This window comes from Phyllostomus discolor, chromosome 11 (genome assembly GCF_004126475.2).
Source record: "Phyllostomus discolor isolate MPI-MPIP mPhyDis1 chromosome 11, mPhyDis1.pri.v3, whole genome shotgun sequence".
NCBI lineage: Eukaryota > Metazoa > Chordata > Mammalia > Chiroptera > Phyllostomidae > Phyllostomus > Phyllostomus discolor.
Window position 1 is genome coordinate 72,051,660 of NC_040913.2, and position 17,936 is coordinate 72,069,595.

Below are 17,936 nucleotides of genomic sequence, written 5' to 3' on the forward strand. Positions count from 1 at the left end.
TCACCCAATGGGGTCATGAGCAATGGGTCACGGTAACACTGATGGGGACGATGCACAGGCTCAACAGCGTGGACTTGCATGCATCAAAGCCACCCTGGCTATGGGCACTGCTGAACATCCAATCTGCCAGTAGCAGAGACCAGCACTGAGTCCTCCATACGTGCCATTCCTCTGAATTTCCGCCAGCTACCCGGTGGAAGCATTATTAAATTGGACCCTTTCTATCATGGCAGGAGGCTTTGTTCTTACTGGAATAAAAACTCACTGTGGACAAGAAGTACTCTCCATGCATATGCAGCGTTTTTGCCAAAACCACACTTCATGATTGATAAAATACCTTATCCACCTTCATGGTACTGCACACAGATTTGCTTCTCATTGAAGAACTCACTTCACAGCAAATTAAGTGTGACAATGAGCCCTTATTCGTGGAATTCACTGGTCTTACCACATTCCATACCTTGATGTGGCTGGTTTGATGGGATGGTGGCACAGCCTTTTGAAGACTCAGTTACAGGGCCAGCTGGGTGGCAACAGGTTGCAGGAAGGGGCAAGGTTCTCCAGAAGGCTGTATATGCTCTGAATCAGCATTAGTACATGGTTGTTTCTCCCACAGCCAGGATTCACAGGTCCAGGAATCAATGGGTGGAAGCGAGAGTGGAACCACTTACAATTTCTCCTGTTGACCTACTGGCAAAATTTTTGCTTCCAGTTCCCAGGACCTTATGCTGTGCTAGCCGGGAAGTCTTATTTCCAAAGGGAAGAATGTTTCCAACAGGAGCCACAACAATGACTGCACTGAACTGGAAGTTAAGTCTGCTACCCAGCCACTTCAGAATCCTCGTGCCTCTAAATGAACAGGCAAAGAAGAGAGTCCCTGGCCAGGGTGACTGATCCTGACTCCCGAGGAGAAAGTGGACTACCACTCCACAATGGGGGAAAGCAAGAGTACAACAGACACAGGAGATCCTTTGGGGTGTTTTTTAGTACTGCCAGGCTCTATGACTAAGGTCCATGGAAAACTACACCAACACTATCCATGTAGTACGACTAACGGCCACAGCCTTCGGGAATGGAGGTATGAGTCACCCAACCAGGTAAAGAACATGACCAGCTGGGACATATGGGCTGGTAATGAAGAAAGCTGGTAAAAATGCCAGCTATGATTACATGACCAGTTATAGATGTGAAGACATTGTCATGCATATTCTTTTTTGTTATAATAAATATATTTGTTAATATATACAAAATACCCTTGTTTCCTTTCCTCTCTTATTCCCTTCTCATATAAGATGTATTGACTTTATATGATGGTGTAAGTATTGTTAATTTTACATTCTAGCATTTAAGTTAGGGGTTAGCAAGGAGAAGAATAAACATCACTCAAGGACTTTACTTCTTCCTCTAAGAAAAGGTATAGTGCATTCCCAGTTGTACACAGGACAGCTATATCATCTTAAGTAGAAGTATGACCTTGTTATTTTCTCCTTTCGGAGATGACATATGGTAGGAGATACATAAGCGTGCCGGGTTGACAAGGGGTGGACTCATGGCCATTGATTTTACATGCCAACTTGACTAGGCCACAGCATGCCCAGATATTTGGTCAAACATTATTGTACATTATTCTGTAACAGTGTTTGTGGATGAGATTAATACTTAAGTTGGTATATCAAATAAAGCAGATCATCCTCCCCCGTGTGTGTGAACCTCATCCAATCAGCCGAAAGCCTACACGGAACAAAAAAGCTAACTTTCCCTGAGTACAAAGGAATTCTTCCTGAGGACCTTTAGCCTGGGACATCGGCTTCTTCCCCACCTTCAGCCCTGAACTGAATCATCCGGTCTTCCTGGGCTCCAGGCCTGCCCACCTTTGTGCCAGAACTATCCCACTGGCTCTTCTGGCTCTACGGCTTGCTGACTTACCCTGCAGACCTGGGATCTACCAGTCTCCATGATTGTGTGAGCCAATTCCTTACAACAAACCGTGTGTGTGTGTGTGTGTGTGTGTGTGTGTGTGTCCTCCCATTGGTTCTGTTTCTCTGAAAACAGAGAACAACCAATCAAGACGAAGGAGAAACAAGGGCCTCCAAGTCAGACTTCTTTAGACAGGGTGAAACTAGCAGAATACCGATGCTTCCAATCACCTGAAGGTAAGGCGAGGCCACTGGTGAACAATCTGCAGTTCAGTTACTAGTAAGAAGACAAAAAGCTAACCAAACCCAGAGAGAGAAAAAGAATAAATTATTAACTCCAAAGAAAATAAAAGGCAAGAAAACAATTGCAGCTTACTATATAGTTCATCTGGGAGTAGCGTTTATATGATTACTACAAAGTACTCAGGCGTACTGTGTGTATATTTTTTTCACAGAACCAAGCGATTCTCTGACCATTCTACTCAATTCTGATACTACAGATTAAAAGGCTCAGTCACATCTCAAGACTGTCCTCCACACTGCTCGGCCCCCACTTCAGGCACCAAATGCAAGCCCAGACTATTACCTGTCTTTCGGACCAGCAAGCTCTAGATCGGAGGTTTCCGCAATCCCTTCCTCGGTTTCATTTGTTAGAGGGGCTCACGGAACTCAGATAATCTTTTCACTTACTAAATTAGTAGATTGTTATGAAAGGACATAACTCAGGAACAGCCAAACGGAAGAGACAAGTAGGGCAAGGTAGGGGGAAAGGGCACAGAGCTTCCAAGCCCTCCACAAATGCGACGCTCAACCTGCACATCCACGTGTTCACCAAGCCGGAAGCTCTTCAAACCTGATCATTTGGGGATTTTATGGAGGCTTCAGGACACACATTAAATCACTGGCCATCTGTGATTAACTCAATCTCCAGTCCCTTCCCTTTCCAACCCTCTAATCACATGACTGGTTCCCCAGGCAACCCACCCCCTTTGGTGAGATAGTACCTTCTACAAATCACCTCATCCCATAAACAAAAGTCACTTTTATGGCTCCCACCATATCAGAAAATCCCAAGAGTTTTAGAAGCCCCCTGCCAGAAAATACATGAAGACTAAACATATATTTTTATTATAATCAAAATACCACGACAATCATCACTGCCATAACTAAAGTTATAATTAACCCATATTAAAAGAATGAAGAATGAAAAATGAACATCAGTGTGATAAGAGTTGGCAAGAGTTAAAAGAATAGAAGAAACTGAGTTATCTTCCATGATGAGAAATTAATATTTAAGGCCTAGCATAGAAAAAAATAAAAAAGTAGCATTATCAAGAGATCATCTAAAGACCTGGATGGAGCAAGTAAAAAATATAATCAGCTAGATATGGTAAAGTGGTTGCCTTAAGGGATAGAGATATTACATACAAGTCCACTTTATTTTTTTCATAAAACCTTGTAAATAATATGGATCTTTATGTGTAAATATAACTTTAATAAAAATGAAAACTTTAAGAAGAGAATTAGAAAAAATTTAAAACATCCTAAATACCTATCAGTAAGAGAACAGATATTTATATAATAGAATATGTTAATGCACAATGATCTAAATGTATCAATAAAATGGATTTATTAAAACTAAAATAAGCCCTAAGTGGCATAGTTCAGTGGATTGAGCGCTGGCTGTGAACCAAAGTGTCGCAGGTTCGATTCCCAGTCAGGGTACATGCCTGGGTTGCAGGCCATGACCCCCAGCAACCGCACATTGATGTTTCTCTCTCTCTCTATCTCCCTCCCTTCCCTCTCTAAAAATAAATAAAAACCTTTATAAAAAACAAAATGAAAATATACATATATGCACATGCATATACTGTTTATATGCATAGAATAGAAGGGTGATAAGGAGAGAGTAACAACACAAATCACCATCTGAATTTGGGCGCATCAAATTCATGACCATGATTGCCTATAAAGAAGGAAGGAAGTACAATAGGAGAGAGGAAACAAAAATACTTCAATTTAGCAACAATTTCTTATTGCCACTTTTAACAAAAAAAATAAATAAAACCAAAACAATCAATTATGAATAAAATATCTTACTTGAGCCAAAGATGACTTGACACTGAGCATCATAATACTGGCACATGCCGTTGTAACAATAGGCTTTGTTATGCTGGCAAGGATGTCCATTCTGAATAAACACATCTGGCTGGCAGAACTGAGAAGACCCATTGCAATATTCTGGAACATCACATTCATTGGACTTTCCTCGACATAAAGTACCTCCAGGAAGAAACTAGGGTAACAAGATTCAAATGAAATAGGAATATCAGGACAATTCCCACAAATTAATCAGATTAGAAACCACAGTATTTATATCTATAAAATTTCTAACAACAACAAAAGATTAAATATCCCAACAGAACAATGAACAGAGGCCAATAATAGGCAATTCATAAAAGTCATGAAATAGCCCTGGCTGGCGTAGCTCAGTGGATTGAGCATGGGCTGGGAACCAAAGTGTCCCAGGTTCAATTCCCAGCCAGGGTACATTTCTGGGTTGCAGGCCATAACCCCCAGTAACCGCACATTGATGTTTCTCTCTCTCTCTCTCTCTCTCTCTCTCTATCTATCTATCTATCTATCTCTCTTCCCCCCTTCCCTCCCTAAAAATAAATAAATAAAATCTTTAAAAAAAAAAAAGTCATGAAATACAGAAAATGAAAAAACATTCATTTTGCTTGCCTTATTGGCAATCAAAAGAAATATAAATTAAACAAATATATAAAAGCACATTAAACTAATCTATCAAACTAGCCAGGATCATTAACACTTGCTAGCAACTAATGTTAACATAAGGAAATAAGCATATTATTACACTCGTGGGTGTAATAGCACACCTGTGGAAAGTATGTAAAATGTGTGTCAAAAATTATTAACATGCATGCTCTGCCCCAACGATTCTAGTTATAAACAAAAACTGGAAGCAATCTAAATGCCCATCATTAATTAACTAAGAAATCACAGTACAGCCATACAAAGTACCAACTATACAATCATGTAGAATTACATAAATGGAAGAACATCATTGTATCTCATTAAAAATACAAATAGGAAAAATACGTATCTGTATTTACCCATTTACCCCCTCCACACACACAGACTCTCATGATCACATTTATACAGGAAAAAGTAACTAAATTAATAGTATTTTATCAACAATGACTACCTAAAGAGGGTTAAAATGATAGTCTTTCAGTATCTGCTTTCTATACTTTGGTACTGTTGAATTTTTTAAAAACATAGATTATTCTTAAATAAAAAAAAATGTTTCTACATAGGAAATCTCATTAGACTGTCATAAAATAATGTGATACAAAACTGCAAACAATTGGTATAAAACTTCTCATGTAAGTAATCATGTAACAAAAATAGTGCTCTCTTAGAGATCAGAGAAAACTAATTCTGATATATACATATTTTTCCTTTCTCTATTTTTGTTCAAAATATGGAGGAGTTTCTTACCCGGCAGTCTTTGCAACAGTCACCATATGCACAGTCCGCGGATGATTTAAGCTTACAAGTACTTCCTTCACAACAAGGGTCCAATTCACATTCCTGTGAAGAGAAAATGACTGTCAACAAAGAAAGGATGCATTGTCATCAATATTCATTAACAAAATTCTTATCTTAGACCCAAAATCTACTTCCTTCTAACCTGGCTATCGCAGCTAATCTCTGGAAACAGTCACTATCCTTCTGGATTTGTCAGTGACTCTTTGGCTACAACTATTTAGGTCGCAGCACATATCAAAGGACTGAAATCACAGAGAGTATGTGTCTTTGCCTCCTGGTACTGCCAGAATGATACCACAGACGATAGCTTGAGCAGAAGAAATTCACGATGTCACAGTTCTGGAGGCTAGAAATCTAGGATCAAAGTTCCCATTCAGTTTCTGGTGAGGACACTCGGCCTGACTTACAGACAGCTGCCTTCTTTCTGTGCTCCTAAAAGGCCTTTCTTCAGTGTGTGTGTTCAGGGAGAGAGAGAGCGAGTGAGCTTTCTGGAATCTCTACTCACAAGGACACCAGTCCTATCACATCAGGCAGGGCCCTACCCCTAAAACTTCATTTAACCTTAATTACCTCCCTGGAATCCCCATTCCATCCATAACAATATATGTAACGATCAACAGAAATTAAGCATCTATGAGTGCATTTCTCTTCGTGCTTAGGGTCTGACTTCTCTGTTCAGTGGATCTTCACCTTTAGTGGATATTTTAAACCTTTCTTGGCTTCTCCTGCCCCACTTTGGGCCACCATAGCACCCCACCCCCACAACCTCCTACCCCACACACACCTACTCTCCTATGTTCCAACTAATGTCCTCGAGTCTGAATTGGTTGGGAAAGGAAGGAAAAATGGGAAAAGGAGAGAAGAAGATAAGGGAAAGGACGAAAAGAAAAGGAAAGGAAGGAAAAATAGCTTTCTTATTTCTTATTAAAATAAGATGTTACCTTTGGAGGAAACTGGATTTATAATTACTTCATAATAAAAGTTTAAAAATAAATGAACTACAACCTATACCTTGCACCATATAAAAATACTAAACCAAATGGATCATAGACCTAAATATAAAAGTTAAAACTGTAAAGTTTCTAGAAGAAAACATCTGCAACCTTGGATTAGGCAAAGATTTCTTAAATATGACACCAATAAAGCACAAATTGATAATATGGGCTTCATCAAAACATAAAACTTCTCAAAAGATACTGTTAAGGTAATTAAAAGACAAGCTATAGACTGGGAAAATATATTTACAAATCATATATCTGAGAAAGGACTTGTACCCAGAATGTAAGTACTGTCCAAATTCACTTATAAGAAAACCACCCAATTTTTCAAATGGCAAAGAGTTTAACAGGCATGTCATCAGAAAAGACAAAACAGCTGACAATAAGCACATGGAAACATGCTCAAAATCACTAGTCATTAGAGAAATGTGAAGTAAAACCGCACTGAGGCACCACTTCACACTTAACAGCACAGCTGTTACAGGGTGCAGCCAAGAGAGGGGACCCCAAATGGGCATTTGAAATGGGGTAGAGAACTCAAGGTGTCTAGGGGATTTTTGGATATCCTCACTCCCACTCCCCAGGTGTGGGCTGGGGGAAGGGACACGTGGTGCAGGGCCTTTGAAAGCCGTTTCTCATAGCAACAGCCTTGCAGCTAACCTCTGGCGTGGTCATTTAACATATCTATAGCCTTTGGCTGGTCGCTTAGGTATGTTAAATAGCTGTGGCCATGCTCAGAGCCAAGGGAATGGAAGTAGCTTCCCCACCAAGACGTAACTGGGGGGCAGGTCCCCCGAGTTACAGCACCTGCGTGGGAGCTTGGAGAAGATTGGCTCCATGACATGGGGCCACACCTGCCCAGACTCATGATGGCAGCCCAGTAAAGCTGGAAGGATATGAGTTCTGGCATGTGAAGCCAAGTGTGGGAGGAGTCGGAAATGGGGCTGCAGAGGAAGACTGGCGCGGGGATTTAAACCAAGATGCAGCAGCCATTGGAGAGAGAACCACACAGCTCTAGCAGAGTGAAGACTCCCGCGGCCCTGAGGGAGAGAACCACGTGCCTTTGCCAGAGTGGGGACTCCCACAGCTTTAGGAGATATGGTACTCTGGACTGGGCAAAGGGGGAAGGAAGGACTGTGTCTGTTTGTGGGTGTTTTAAGGGACTTTGGGATTTTGGTAAAGACATTAGGTCACTACTTTAAGTTTGTATAGCATTAAATAAACATTTCCTTTCCTTTTCACAAATCTCTGGCATTGAGAGACATCTTTCTTCTGGCGGCGGACATAACGGACCTGGGGGCTTCTTTCAGTAATAGTATATTGTCCCAGGCCCCCGCCTTGTTTGTTCTGTAACACAGCTACCACCGAGAAGACCGACCACATGAAGTCATCATGGCAAGGACATGAAAGAACCAGAGCTCTCACACACCACAAGTGGGGATGCAAAAGGCAACCACTCTGGAAAATAGTTTGAAAGTTCCACATGATACAGTCATTTCACTTAAGGCATTTACCCAAGAGAAATGAAAACATGAGCTCATATAAAGACTTGTAGGTGAATGTTCAAACAGCTTTATATGTAAGAGCAAAAAACTGGAAACAGCCCAAATATACATCAAGAGACGATTAACAAACTGAGGTGTACCCATACTACTCAATGATAAAGAGCAATAAAAATGAATGAACTATTGACACAGTAGCAACATGAATGAATCTCAGAATAATTATGCTTAGTATATGAAGCTAGACAAAAGAGTTATTCCACTTACATGAAATTCTAGGAAGTGCACACTAACGTGTAATGACAGAAAACAGACCAGTGACTGTCTGAGGAGAATGGGGGAAAGAAAGGGGTGGGAAGAAGGGACTAGCCAGGGTCCAAAGAACTTCCTGGGATGATACGTTCACTGTCTTGATAGTGGTGATAGTTTCACATATGTGTATAATGTGCTAAAGGTTATCAATTTATGTACTTTAAACATGTGCAGTTTAATGTTGACCAAGACCTCAACTGCCAATTTCTTACTCTTTGCTTTGTCCTGACCAAATTTCAATGAGTCTTCTTTCTTTCATTTAGGTCCCTGTATTCTGCTTGCCCCCCACCCCCCACACACAAAAAGTGGAAAGTGTCTCCCTTGTCAGCTTCTCCTGGAAATCAGCTGACCACAGCCAAATGTTTTCCTCTTGGTGCTACTCACTGGTTATTTCCTCTTGCTTCTCGGGCCCCCCCTTCCAACTTTCTGCCTATCTCTGCTCACCCCTACCTTCACCCTACTAAAGAAAAAACTTTTCCTCTTTGATTCTGAGACACCTCCAGATTTCTGAGATCAGAGTGGTCTCCCTGTTACAATCGTTTTTCTTCTGAATAAGACCTTTCCTTATCTAAATCCTAATTCAGTCTTTTGACATTGTATCTAATTATACTTAAGCTGTTAAATTTTTTTCAAAAACACTGTAAAACAGACAGGTGACTTCATAAAAAAATAGAGAATTACAAAATAGACTGTGTACACAGGAATTCTGATTATGATAAAAGTGCCACTTTAAATGGTTTTGCAACAACTGACTATTGGTGGAAAGAAGTTCATTTTCTAGCTCAGTCTACATGATCCCCTCAATTAAAGAGCTAATATTCAAAATTTAATGAAAAATGCCAGAAATTATAGAGGCTATGATGATAATCTTGAAAGAGGCATACTACAAATCTGATCAAAATACAAAACTCAAGAAGTCTTAAGAAATACAATTGATAAATGGCCTTCATTTAAATTTTAAATGTCAGTTTAATAAAAACACATCAGGTGAAAAGCTGAATGGCAAGAGTAAACCCCAAGATAAACCACAGGCTCCGGGTGATGACAATGTGTCCACGTGGAGCCGCCCACTGCAACAAAGGCAGCGCTGAGCGCAGGGTGCGAACAATGGGGACACTGTGCAGGCGGGGGCACGGGCAGCACGCAGGAACTCTCGGGACTTTCCATTCACATTTGCTTTGACCCTGAAACTGCTCTGAGAGATAAAGTTGATTAATTTTTTAAAGCTAAATGGTAAGCTACAGGCAGAGAGGAAACAGATTCAACATATGAACAGATTCGACATTAGAACACATTCAACAAAGGACTTTGCACCTAATACATGAGTTGCTAAAAATAGATTTAAAAAAATTTTAAATCTATGTTGAGATTTAACACAGCCCGGGTCAGTGTGGCTCAGTCGTTTGGGCATCATCCCACAAAGCAAAAGGTCTCTAGCTCAATTCCCAGATAGAGCACCTGCCTGCATGGTGGGCCAGGTCCCCTGCTGGGGTGTGTGTGAGAGGCAACAGATGGATGTTTCTCTCACACACCGATGTTTCTCTCCCTCTCTTTCTCCCTCCCTTCCCCTCGCTCTAAGAATATATAAAATCTGGAAAAAAAATGCTTTATCTTCTCTAAAAAAAAAAAAGAAAAAAAAAGAATCAAGAACCCAACATAAAAACTGATGAGGGATATAAAAACAATAATTCATAGAAGAAAATTATGCACGTGGTCTATAAGCATATGAAAAGTAATAAAGACTAAATGAGCCCTGGCTGGTATAGCTCAGTGGATTGAGCAGGGCCTGCAAAGCAAAGGGTTACCGGTTCAATTCCCAGTCAGGGCACATGCCTGGGTTGTGGGCCAGGTCCCTAGGAGCTAGGGCTTATGGAAATTCTCACACTCTGTGTAATCCTGAGAACCCTACCGGAAGAACTCCGTGTTTGTAAGAAAGCTCTATGGTTCTAACCTCCTTTTCCCTTCTACTCAGCAGGCAGGCCAGAATGTGCATGTGGCTGGCCGTGTCTGCACAGACTGGGTTACAACTCCTTCTTTTTCCCAAAATAAATCCTTCTTGGTGATGAAACACCTGTTTGATATTATTTTTCAGTTAATAAAAGATATCAAATAAAACAGTATTTTCTTATTTTCACCCATCGAAATTAAGAAAACATTCATTATCCTGTGCTAGCAACTATAGTGGACACTGAGTGCCATGATACACTGTTGGCAGGAGTGCAAATTGACAAAGCCTTTTTGCATAAAATTTGGTAGTCTCTAATAAAATTAAAAATGCAGTATTTTTCAATTCAGTAATTCTACCTTTATGTAATCATCTTAGAGAAATACTTGTATGTATATGAGGACATACGAGGGTGTACTGTTTGCAACAGAAAAATACTAATTACAGGCAGTAAGTGTCCATTAATAAGAGTACAGGTAAATCACAGTACATCCTTATATTAGAATACTAATTAGCAGATTAAAAGATTATCTACATAATACATGAAAAACCTCCAAGATAAATTAATAGAAAAACAACCCTGCACATAATACATTAAGTCTGATTTCATTTATGTAAAAAAATAAAATACTAAAACAAACACAACTCTTTATAAATGCACATATTGTATGAATATAAATGTATGGAATAAAGTCTGAAAAAAAAAACAGACTGCTTATAAGAGTGATTACCACTGAAGAAATGTTAGAAAATGTATGGGGGAAATAAAGCTATGGAAGGAGAATTTTGCTTGTTCTTACTATTTGAAACTTTTATACCAGGATTAAAAAAAAGCTGTGATATTTGAGAGGGAGGGACTATATTTTTTAAGAGTAATTTTGTGAAAACTCAAGAAGTAAACTGAGACTATTTCAACATGTTTGGTAGTGAACTAACAGTCAGGAGAAAGCAAAACAAAATATCTAAGAATAAAGAACTGAGAATGCCTGGAAAGGAAAGGGGTTTAGTTGCCCTAACTACATAAGTTAATTTAGAAAGTAAACATACCTTAGGAGGCCGTACTGCCCTCATTTGAAAATGAGAATATAAAAACGTCAATTTGTGCGGCCTGCTGTGAGGATAACACCACATAAAGCACTGAGCAGAAGCCCCTGACACGCAGCAGCGATGCCACGAAGGCCCGACACAACTTCACCATAAAACACACCCTGTCCTTCTGGAACGTGAAATCTTCTGGCAAAAGCCAGGTGTGGTCAGGCAAGGAAGAAGAAGAAGAACTTGTGGAAAAGATTGAGAATGTCGTAAAGTTTACCCATAAACGAACAAATTTCTTTAAAATTGAAGGCCAGGCCTAGGAGGAAAGAGCCTGAGTGGGCCATTCTGAGAGAATGGCTAAGATCTAGAACAATAATAATGAAGGTGAGCACGGGCTTGTGGCAATAAGTGTGGGTAACAGGTGTGGTAAAGCCACCGATCAGTAGGTACACTAGAGGTTAGTAAAAGGAGGATGATAATTTTAAACTATGTCAATGAAGGACTCTGGAGAATTCCATTTATTATTAAAATGAGTTCAACTGAATAAATACTTCTGCAAGGCAGTGCCAAAACGTGACAGCTTGTAAGTACAGAGCCAAGTGAAAACCAGATCCGTTCTTTAAAGTAAATAGATGACCCAATAACCATAACAGAAATGGTAGAAGGTAGCAAAAATACAAGAATAAACATGGCGTTTTCCTTGACATCAAAACAGATGACGCCATTAGTTGTGTCCTGGCAAGGAAGAGGTGACCAATCCCAGGAAGATATTTCCACAAACAAAACCTCAGTAAATGTTACTTTAGCTCCTGTGCCAGACCTGCCCAAAGCAAGCTGTTTTACTTTTGCAAACCCTGGGGGTTTTTAACAAGGCAAAAATCAAAAACTAAACTGACCTTTGGAGTACCACAGTCACACTCCTCCCCAGGGTCCACCAATTTATTTCCACAGAAGGGAGCACTATAGGCTTCGTCGGGCTTCGGAATGTTGAGAAGGCAGTTCCCCCCTTTATTTAAAGTCAACTTCTCAAAGTCCTCTGCGCTGCAGCTGCTGAAGTTCCTAGAGCCTCTGCAACAAACGCCAAGGAAAAGGGCTTGTGTTACGGCAATGACTCATTTTGAAAGTTTGAAGCCATACCTTCAACCAACAAGAAATGCATAGTTTATTTTTATGTAATCTTTATTGTATTAAGAAATGAACAGTTTAACAAGCAGAAAATAAGCTAACCAAAAGAGAGAAATGAGAATTCTGTTTCTAGAAATATAGAACATTATTTCAGTTAGTGTAAGTAATTACTATTTGTTACACTATAATATACCTCCATGAAAGTATCTTCCAAACAATCACTTACCTTGAAATACAAAATCATAAATCTCATCATCAGAAGAGAGCTTAAAAGTTATCAAGTCCTAGTCAAAATTAAGTTTTCATTACCTTCCATAGTAAAAGATCTTCAAACATTTGAAGATAGCTATACGTTTCCTCAATCTTTTTCTCACTCCACAGGATAACCTTCACATGTTTCCCTCACTATCACTTACTAGCATGCACTACAGCCATCAAGAAGCAGAATGCACAGTTCAGAAGTTCAGCTACAGTTTGAGGTTCAAAGGCCTTTTAGGATAAATCCTGAGAACAATGGCTAATACTCTGAAAGCTAGATGGGCATCTAGAAACTGTCCAACTTGGGCTGTCCATGTGAGATTTAAACAAATGCAACTCTGACCTATTTTACATGTTCAAGGTTGTTTAATTATTGTTTTACTCAATAACTATCAAATAGTTTCAAATAATCCCACTGGCTCTTTTTACTTTTGAAGACTAGTTGGAAGCACACCCATACATACAATGAGAATCTGTGAGGAATCCAAGTCACATTAAAATTTCAGCAAGGAGCTCTGACTGGTGTGGCTCAGGTGGCTGGGTGTGGTTCTGCAGAGGAGGGAAGGGTCACTGGTTCCCACTCAGGGCACACGCCCGGGTTGCGGGTTTAGTTCCCAATCAGGGCATGTACCAGAGGCAACCTAAGGATGTTTCTCTCCTTCTCCTTCCCCCTCCCTTCCCCTCTCTAGAAATAAATAAAGTCTTTTGCAAAAATTTTATCAGGGGAATTTGGTGCCCTGAAAGAATCTCTTTTTCATCACTTTGAACAACGATGCCAGAAGTAGCAGCGGGAATAAACACTGTTGCATTACAGTTTTTGAGGAAGCATTCCCATCTTTGTTGAGCCTCTGTACGCACCAGAAATCCAGAAACAGATCCCTTCTGGGAAACTGTGCTCCCTGGGCACACAGTTTATACTCTGCTTTGCTAACTGGCCCAGAATCTCCAGGGAAGTAGACAGTCCTGGCTCTAGACTCTTGAAAAAACAGTCTGCCTAGAACATTTTGGTACTGTTAACTACTTTTAACAAGAAGGCCTTTCAATGTGGGATGTTGAAGGATTTTAACAGATTCACTGGCAGGGAAGAAACCTGTACAATCATCTATGAGAAAAGAATGAGCAAAGACAGTATTTTGACTCACACAGAAAATAAAGGCATGGCACTAGGTTTTTAACAATAACAACAACACTTGTTTTCCACATTCTTCTTTTTCTTGCTACTCTGTTTAGAAATATTGTGAGGAGTCCTTCTGTACAACATAATTCATTCAACAAATATTTGTTAAACATCTCTTATGTACAGGCACTCTTCTCTTTTAAGGGATAAAACAGTAAATAAAGCAGACAAAAATCCCCAACCCCATGAAGGTGACATTCTAGTGAGTGAGACTATAAACTAAGTAAGTAAATTTGGTAGCATATTGGAAGGCAAGTGCCACTGCGGGGAAAAGTGAAGAGGTGAAAGGGGATGATCTATATAGGGGAAGAAGCAACTGCAATTTTATTTATTTATTTTATTGATTGATTTTAGAGGGCGTGAGGAGAGAGACATTGATTTGTTGTTCCACTTATTGATGCTTTCATTGGTTGATCCTTGAATGTGCCCTAACCAGTGATGGAACCCGCAACCTTGGCATATCAGGGACAACACTCTCACCAATGAGCTGCCCAGCCAGGGCGTGATCGCAATTTTTAAAAGAGCATTCAGGGCAGGCATTTCAAACATTATCACAATTGAATCACAACTGCCTATCTGGGGTGGGGAAACATTACAGGGAGAAAGAATAGCAAGAACAAGAACCCTAAGAGTGAGGCCCAACCGGCATGCTCAAGGAAGAATAAAGCAGCGAGTAGGGTTAGAGTGGAATGAGCCAATGAAGGAGTGAGTAACATGCGATACCATCAGCAAAGATCAGAACAGGCCATTGTAAGACACTGACTGTCTACTGGGAGGGAAAGAAGGAGACTGGGGAGAGGGAGGAGAGAGGGATGGCACAATGGAAACTGCTGAGCAGGAACCACTGGATCCGAGTAGGATCACCATGGTTACTATGCTACCCACGCTGGAAGCTCCTGCAGAAATCCACTGGAAGATGATGACAGATCAACACGACAGCAGGGGAAGCAGAAAGAACTGTTTGGATTATTTGTGTTTTAAAGGAACAGCCATTAAGAAGAAGAATGTGACGAAATAGAGAAAGTCAAGGATGACTCTGAGATTTTTGTGCTAGAAGGAAGAAGTTATCACTAACTGACCTGGGGAAGACTGTGGGTAGAGCAGGTTTTCAGAGGGACAAACAGAATTAGAATTTGAATCTAATAGACATCAAGTGGAAATGTTAAACTAGAGTAATAATTATTTGATAAACAAAGAATACTTCAATTAAACAGAGGTTTGTAATTGTCTTTTACCTCCTATTGCTGACCCTTATGTGCTTAGTACAGTACCTGCCACATAGTACATATTCAATAATATCTTCTATAAGAATATATTAATCAGACAATAGCTACAGGAATTTTGAAATCATATATATATTCCTACACTTGAGTCCCTAATTTTAATCAACACAAATCCACCACTTCTAAACTAAAATAAGAGTATAGTAAGACTTCTAGATACAAAATAAATATACAAAGGCAATTTTTATTTTTATATAATTAGAAAGTGAATTTTTCAAAGATATTCACAATAGCATCTAAAAATATACAGTATAGGAACAACACTGTCAAAAGAAACCGTATCTCTATAGGGAAAATAAATATTTTTAATAAAAGGAATTAAAGCAGATCATGGACTTGAAGAATCGTTACTAAAAATGTGTTCTCTTTTTTTAAATTAAATTTATTCCCGACTGGGCAAGCTACCTGGTATAAATACAAAAATGTGTTAATTCTTCACCAAACTAATCTAGAGATTTAATACAATATCAAATAACTCCCCAATAACACTTTTTTTGTGGAACTTGATAAGGTAATTCTAAAATTACAAAGAAAGTCAGAAACAGCCAAAACAGTTTTTTTTTCCAATTTTACTTTATTTTTTTCTTTTTATTAGACTTATTGGGGTGACAGGGGTTAATGAGATTACATAGGTTTGGAGCGTACATGTCCCTGATACATGATGCAGACTGCATTGTGTGCCCACCACCCGAAGTCCAATCACCTTGCATCACCTTACATTTCACCCTCTTCCCCTTTACTGTTCCCTACCCCATCCCCTCTGGTAACCACCATGCTGTTTAAACAAGTAGATCAAAGTAGGAGGACTTGCTTTATACAGCCTATTATAAAGCTGTGGGATTGAGGAAAGTGCATTTTTGAAGCAAATATAGACAAACAAATGAAATCGAAGAGCCCAGAAACAGACACATGTATTTATGGACGCTTGCTTCATGAACAAACTGACAATTAAAAGTAACAATGAAAAGAAAGTCTTTTTTTTTTAAAGATTTTATTTATTTATTTTTAGAGTGGGAAGGGAGGGAGATAGAGAGAGAGAGAGAAACATCAATGTGCGGTTGCTGGGGGTTATAGCCTACAACCCAGGCATGTACCCTGGCTGGGAATCGAACCTGCGACACTTTGGTTCACAGCCCGTGCTCAATCCACTGAGCTACGCCAGCCAGGGCAAAAGAAAGTCTTTTTAATAAGGGGTGCCAGTTCAACCAAGTATTCATGTTGGAAGAAATATCACCTCTACCTTACAAAATGCACAAATGGTAATGTGAGGTGGATTATAGACCATCAAAGTCAAAAATAGATGAAAAGTGGGAAAGAGAATAGTATAAGAGTATCCCCGGGACAGTAAAGTTAGGGGACAATTTATTAAGTGAGACACAGAAAAGAATAGCCATAAAGGAATAGATTGATAAATTAACAACTTTTCACTAAAAGTCACCAAAAAAAATTATAAAACCACTCTACAAATGAATAAAGATAGATGACCCAATTTTTAAAAACTGGGGAGAAACTGAACAGTATCTTCACACACACATAAAAAAATTCCAATGGCTCATAAATATGAGTAAGTGACCTAATCTCATCTCATTAGTAGGGAAACGCAAAGCAAAAGCACAATAAAATACTACTATATACTCAACTCATTATGGAAGTGTAGAGCGGATAATATCCATTATGGATGAGGTAGATAGCAGACACTCACCGCACCCCACAGCACATCTCTTCCCCCCACCTTTGATTTTGGCAGTTGTTGTGGTGGACAGTTCCCCACAACTCCCACCTCTAAGCTTTTCTCCTCAAGTGCAGCTCAGACGTACAGAGGAGTTAAATCCCAGGGGGCAACCATCAAACCAAAGAAAGATGGAAGTGACAAAAACGAAAACGTACTACAGCCACCTACATCAGAATGGACAAAGGTCACGAACACAAGGCCGACTACAAACAGCCGCAGCAACAGAAACGTACTGCACACAGCAGAGCCCCTTACACCCCGGAGATACATTTCGAGTCCCCCAGCAGGGGTCTGGAGCTATGAAGAGTACCGAACCCTATATACACTCAATTTTTCCTATATGCATGTATCTGTGATGAAGTTTAATTTATAAATTAGGCACAGTAAGAGATTAACGACAAGATCTAATACTATAAAATAGGACAACTGTAACAGTATGCTGTAATAAAAGCGATTGAATGCAGTCTCTCTTCCTCCCAAAATCTCCTCCCGTACTGAGCTCACCCCTTTCGCGTGCTGATGGGCGGTGATGCAATGTCTGAGGGACGAGGTGAAGGGGGTGGGTAGGCCAGACAGAGGGATGAGTCACGTCCCAGGCAGGACGGAGCAGGACTGTGTGAGACTTCGTCACATTGCTCAAACTCAAGAATTGTTTAGTTCTAAATAAACCTTATGAATTGTTTATCTCCACAGTTTTCTCTTTAATGTTCTCAGACTGTGGTTGACTGCGGGTGACTGAAACTGCAGAAAACAAAACCAGAGAAAGCGAAACTGCAGATCAGGGGGACTACCGTAATTCGGCTGACTAACCCTCCTTAGTCTGCTCTATACTCAGAGCTCAAAATGGGCAAAAACTGAAGTAGTTAAGAATACATGTTTAGGTGGCAAAACTGTAAAGAAAACCAAGGATAACAGTGAACTTGAGGGAAAAAGGTATGATGGGGAAAACCACAAAAGGGATTTCTGAGGACCGGTAGCAAGTGACAGGCCTCGGGCGGTTACACAGTGTTCCCTTTATAAAAATGGGTTCAGCTGTACATTTGTTTGGCTACATTTTCTGTATGGTTTATTTTTCAC

The 17,936-nt window shown here is 39.8% G+C and overlaps 1 protein-coding gene across 2 annotated transcripts in view; it reads right to left on the minus strand.

Moving 5' to 3' along the window:
* ADAM9 (ADAM metallopeptidase domain 9) overlaps positions 1 to 17,936 on the minus strand; it is a 98,783-nt gene that overhangs the window by 39,356 nt on the left and 41,491 nt on the right. For both annotated transcript variants that reach the window (XM_028526478.2, XM_036011578.1), the window contains exons 12-14: positions 12,181 to 12,352; positions 5,442 to 5,534; positions 4,017 to 4,212 (exon numbers count right to left, since the gene is read on the minus strand). In XM_028526478.2, coding sequence (XP_028382279.1) covers positions 4,017 to 4,212; positions 5,442 to 5,534; positions 12,181 to 12,352 — 461 coding nt within the window. The remainder of the gene's footprint in view (positions 1 to 4,016; positions 4,213 to 5,441; positions 5,535 to 12,180; positions 12,353 to 17,936) is intronic.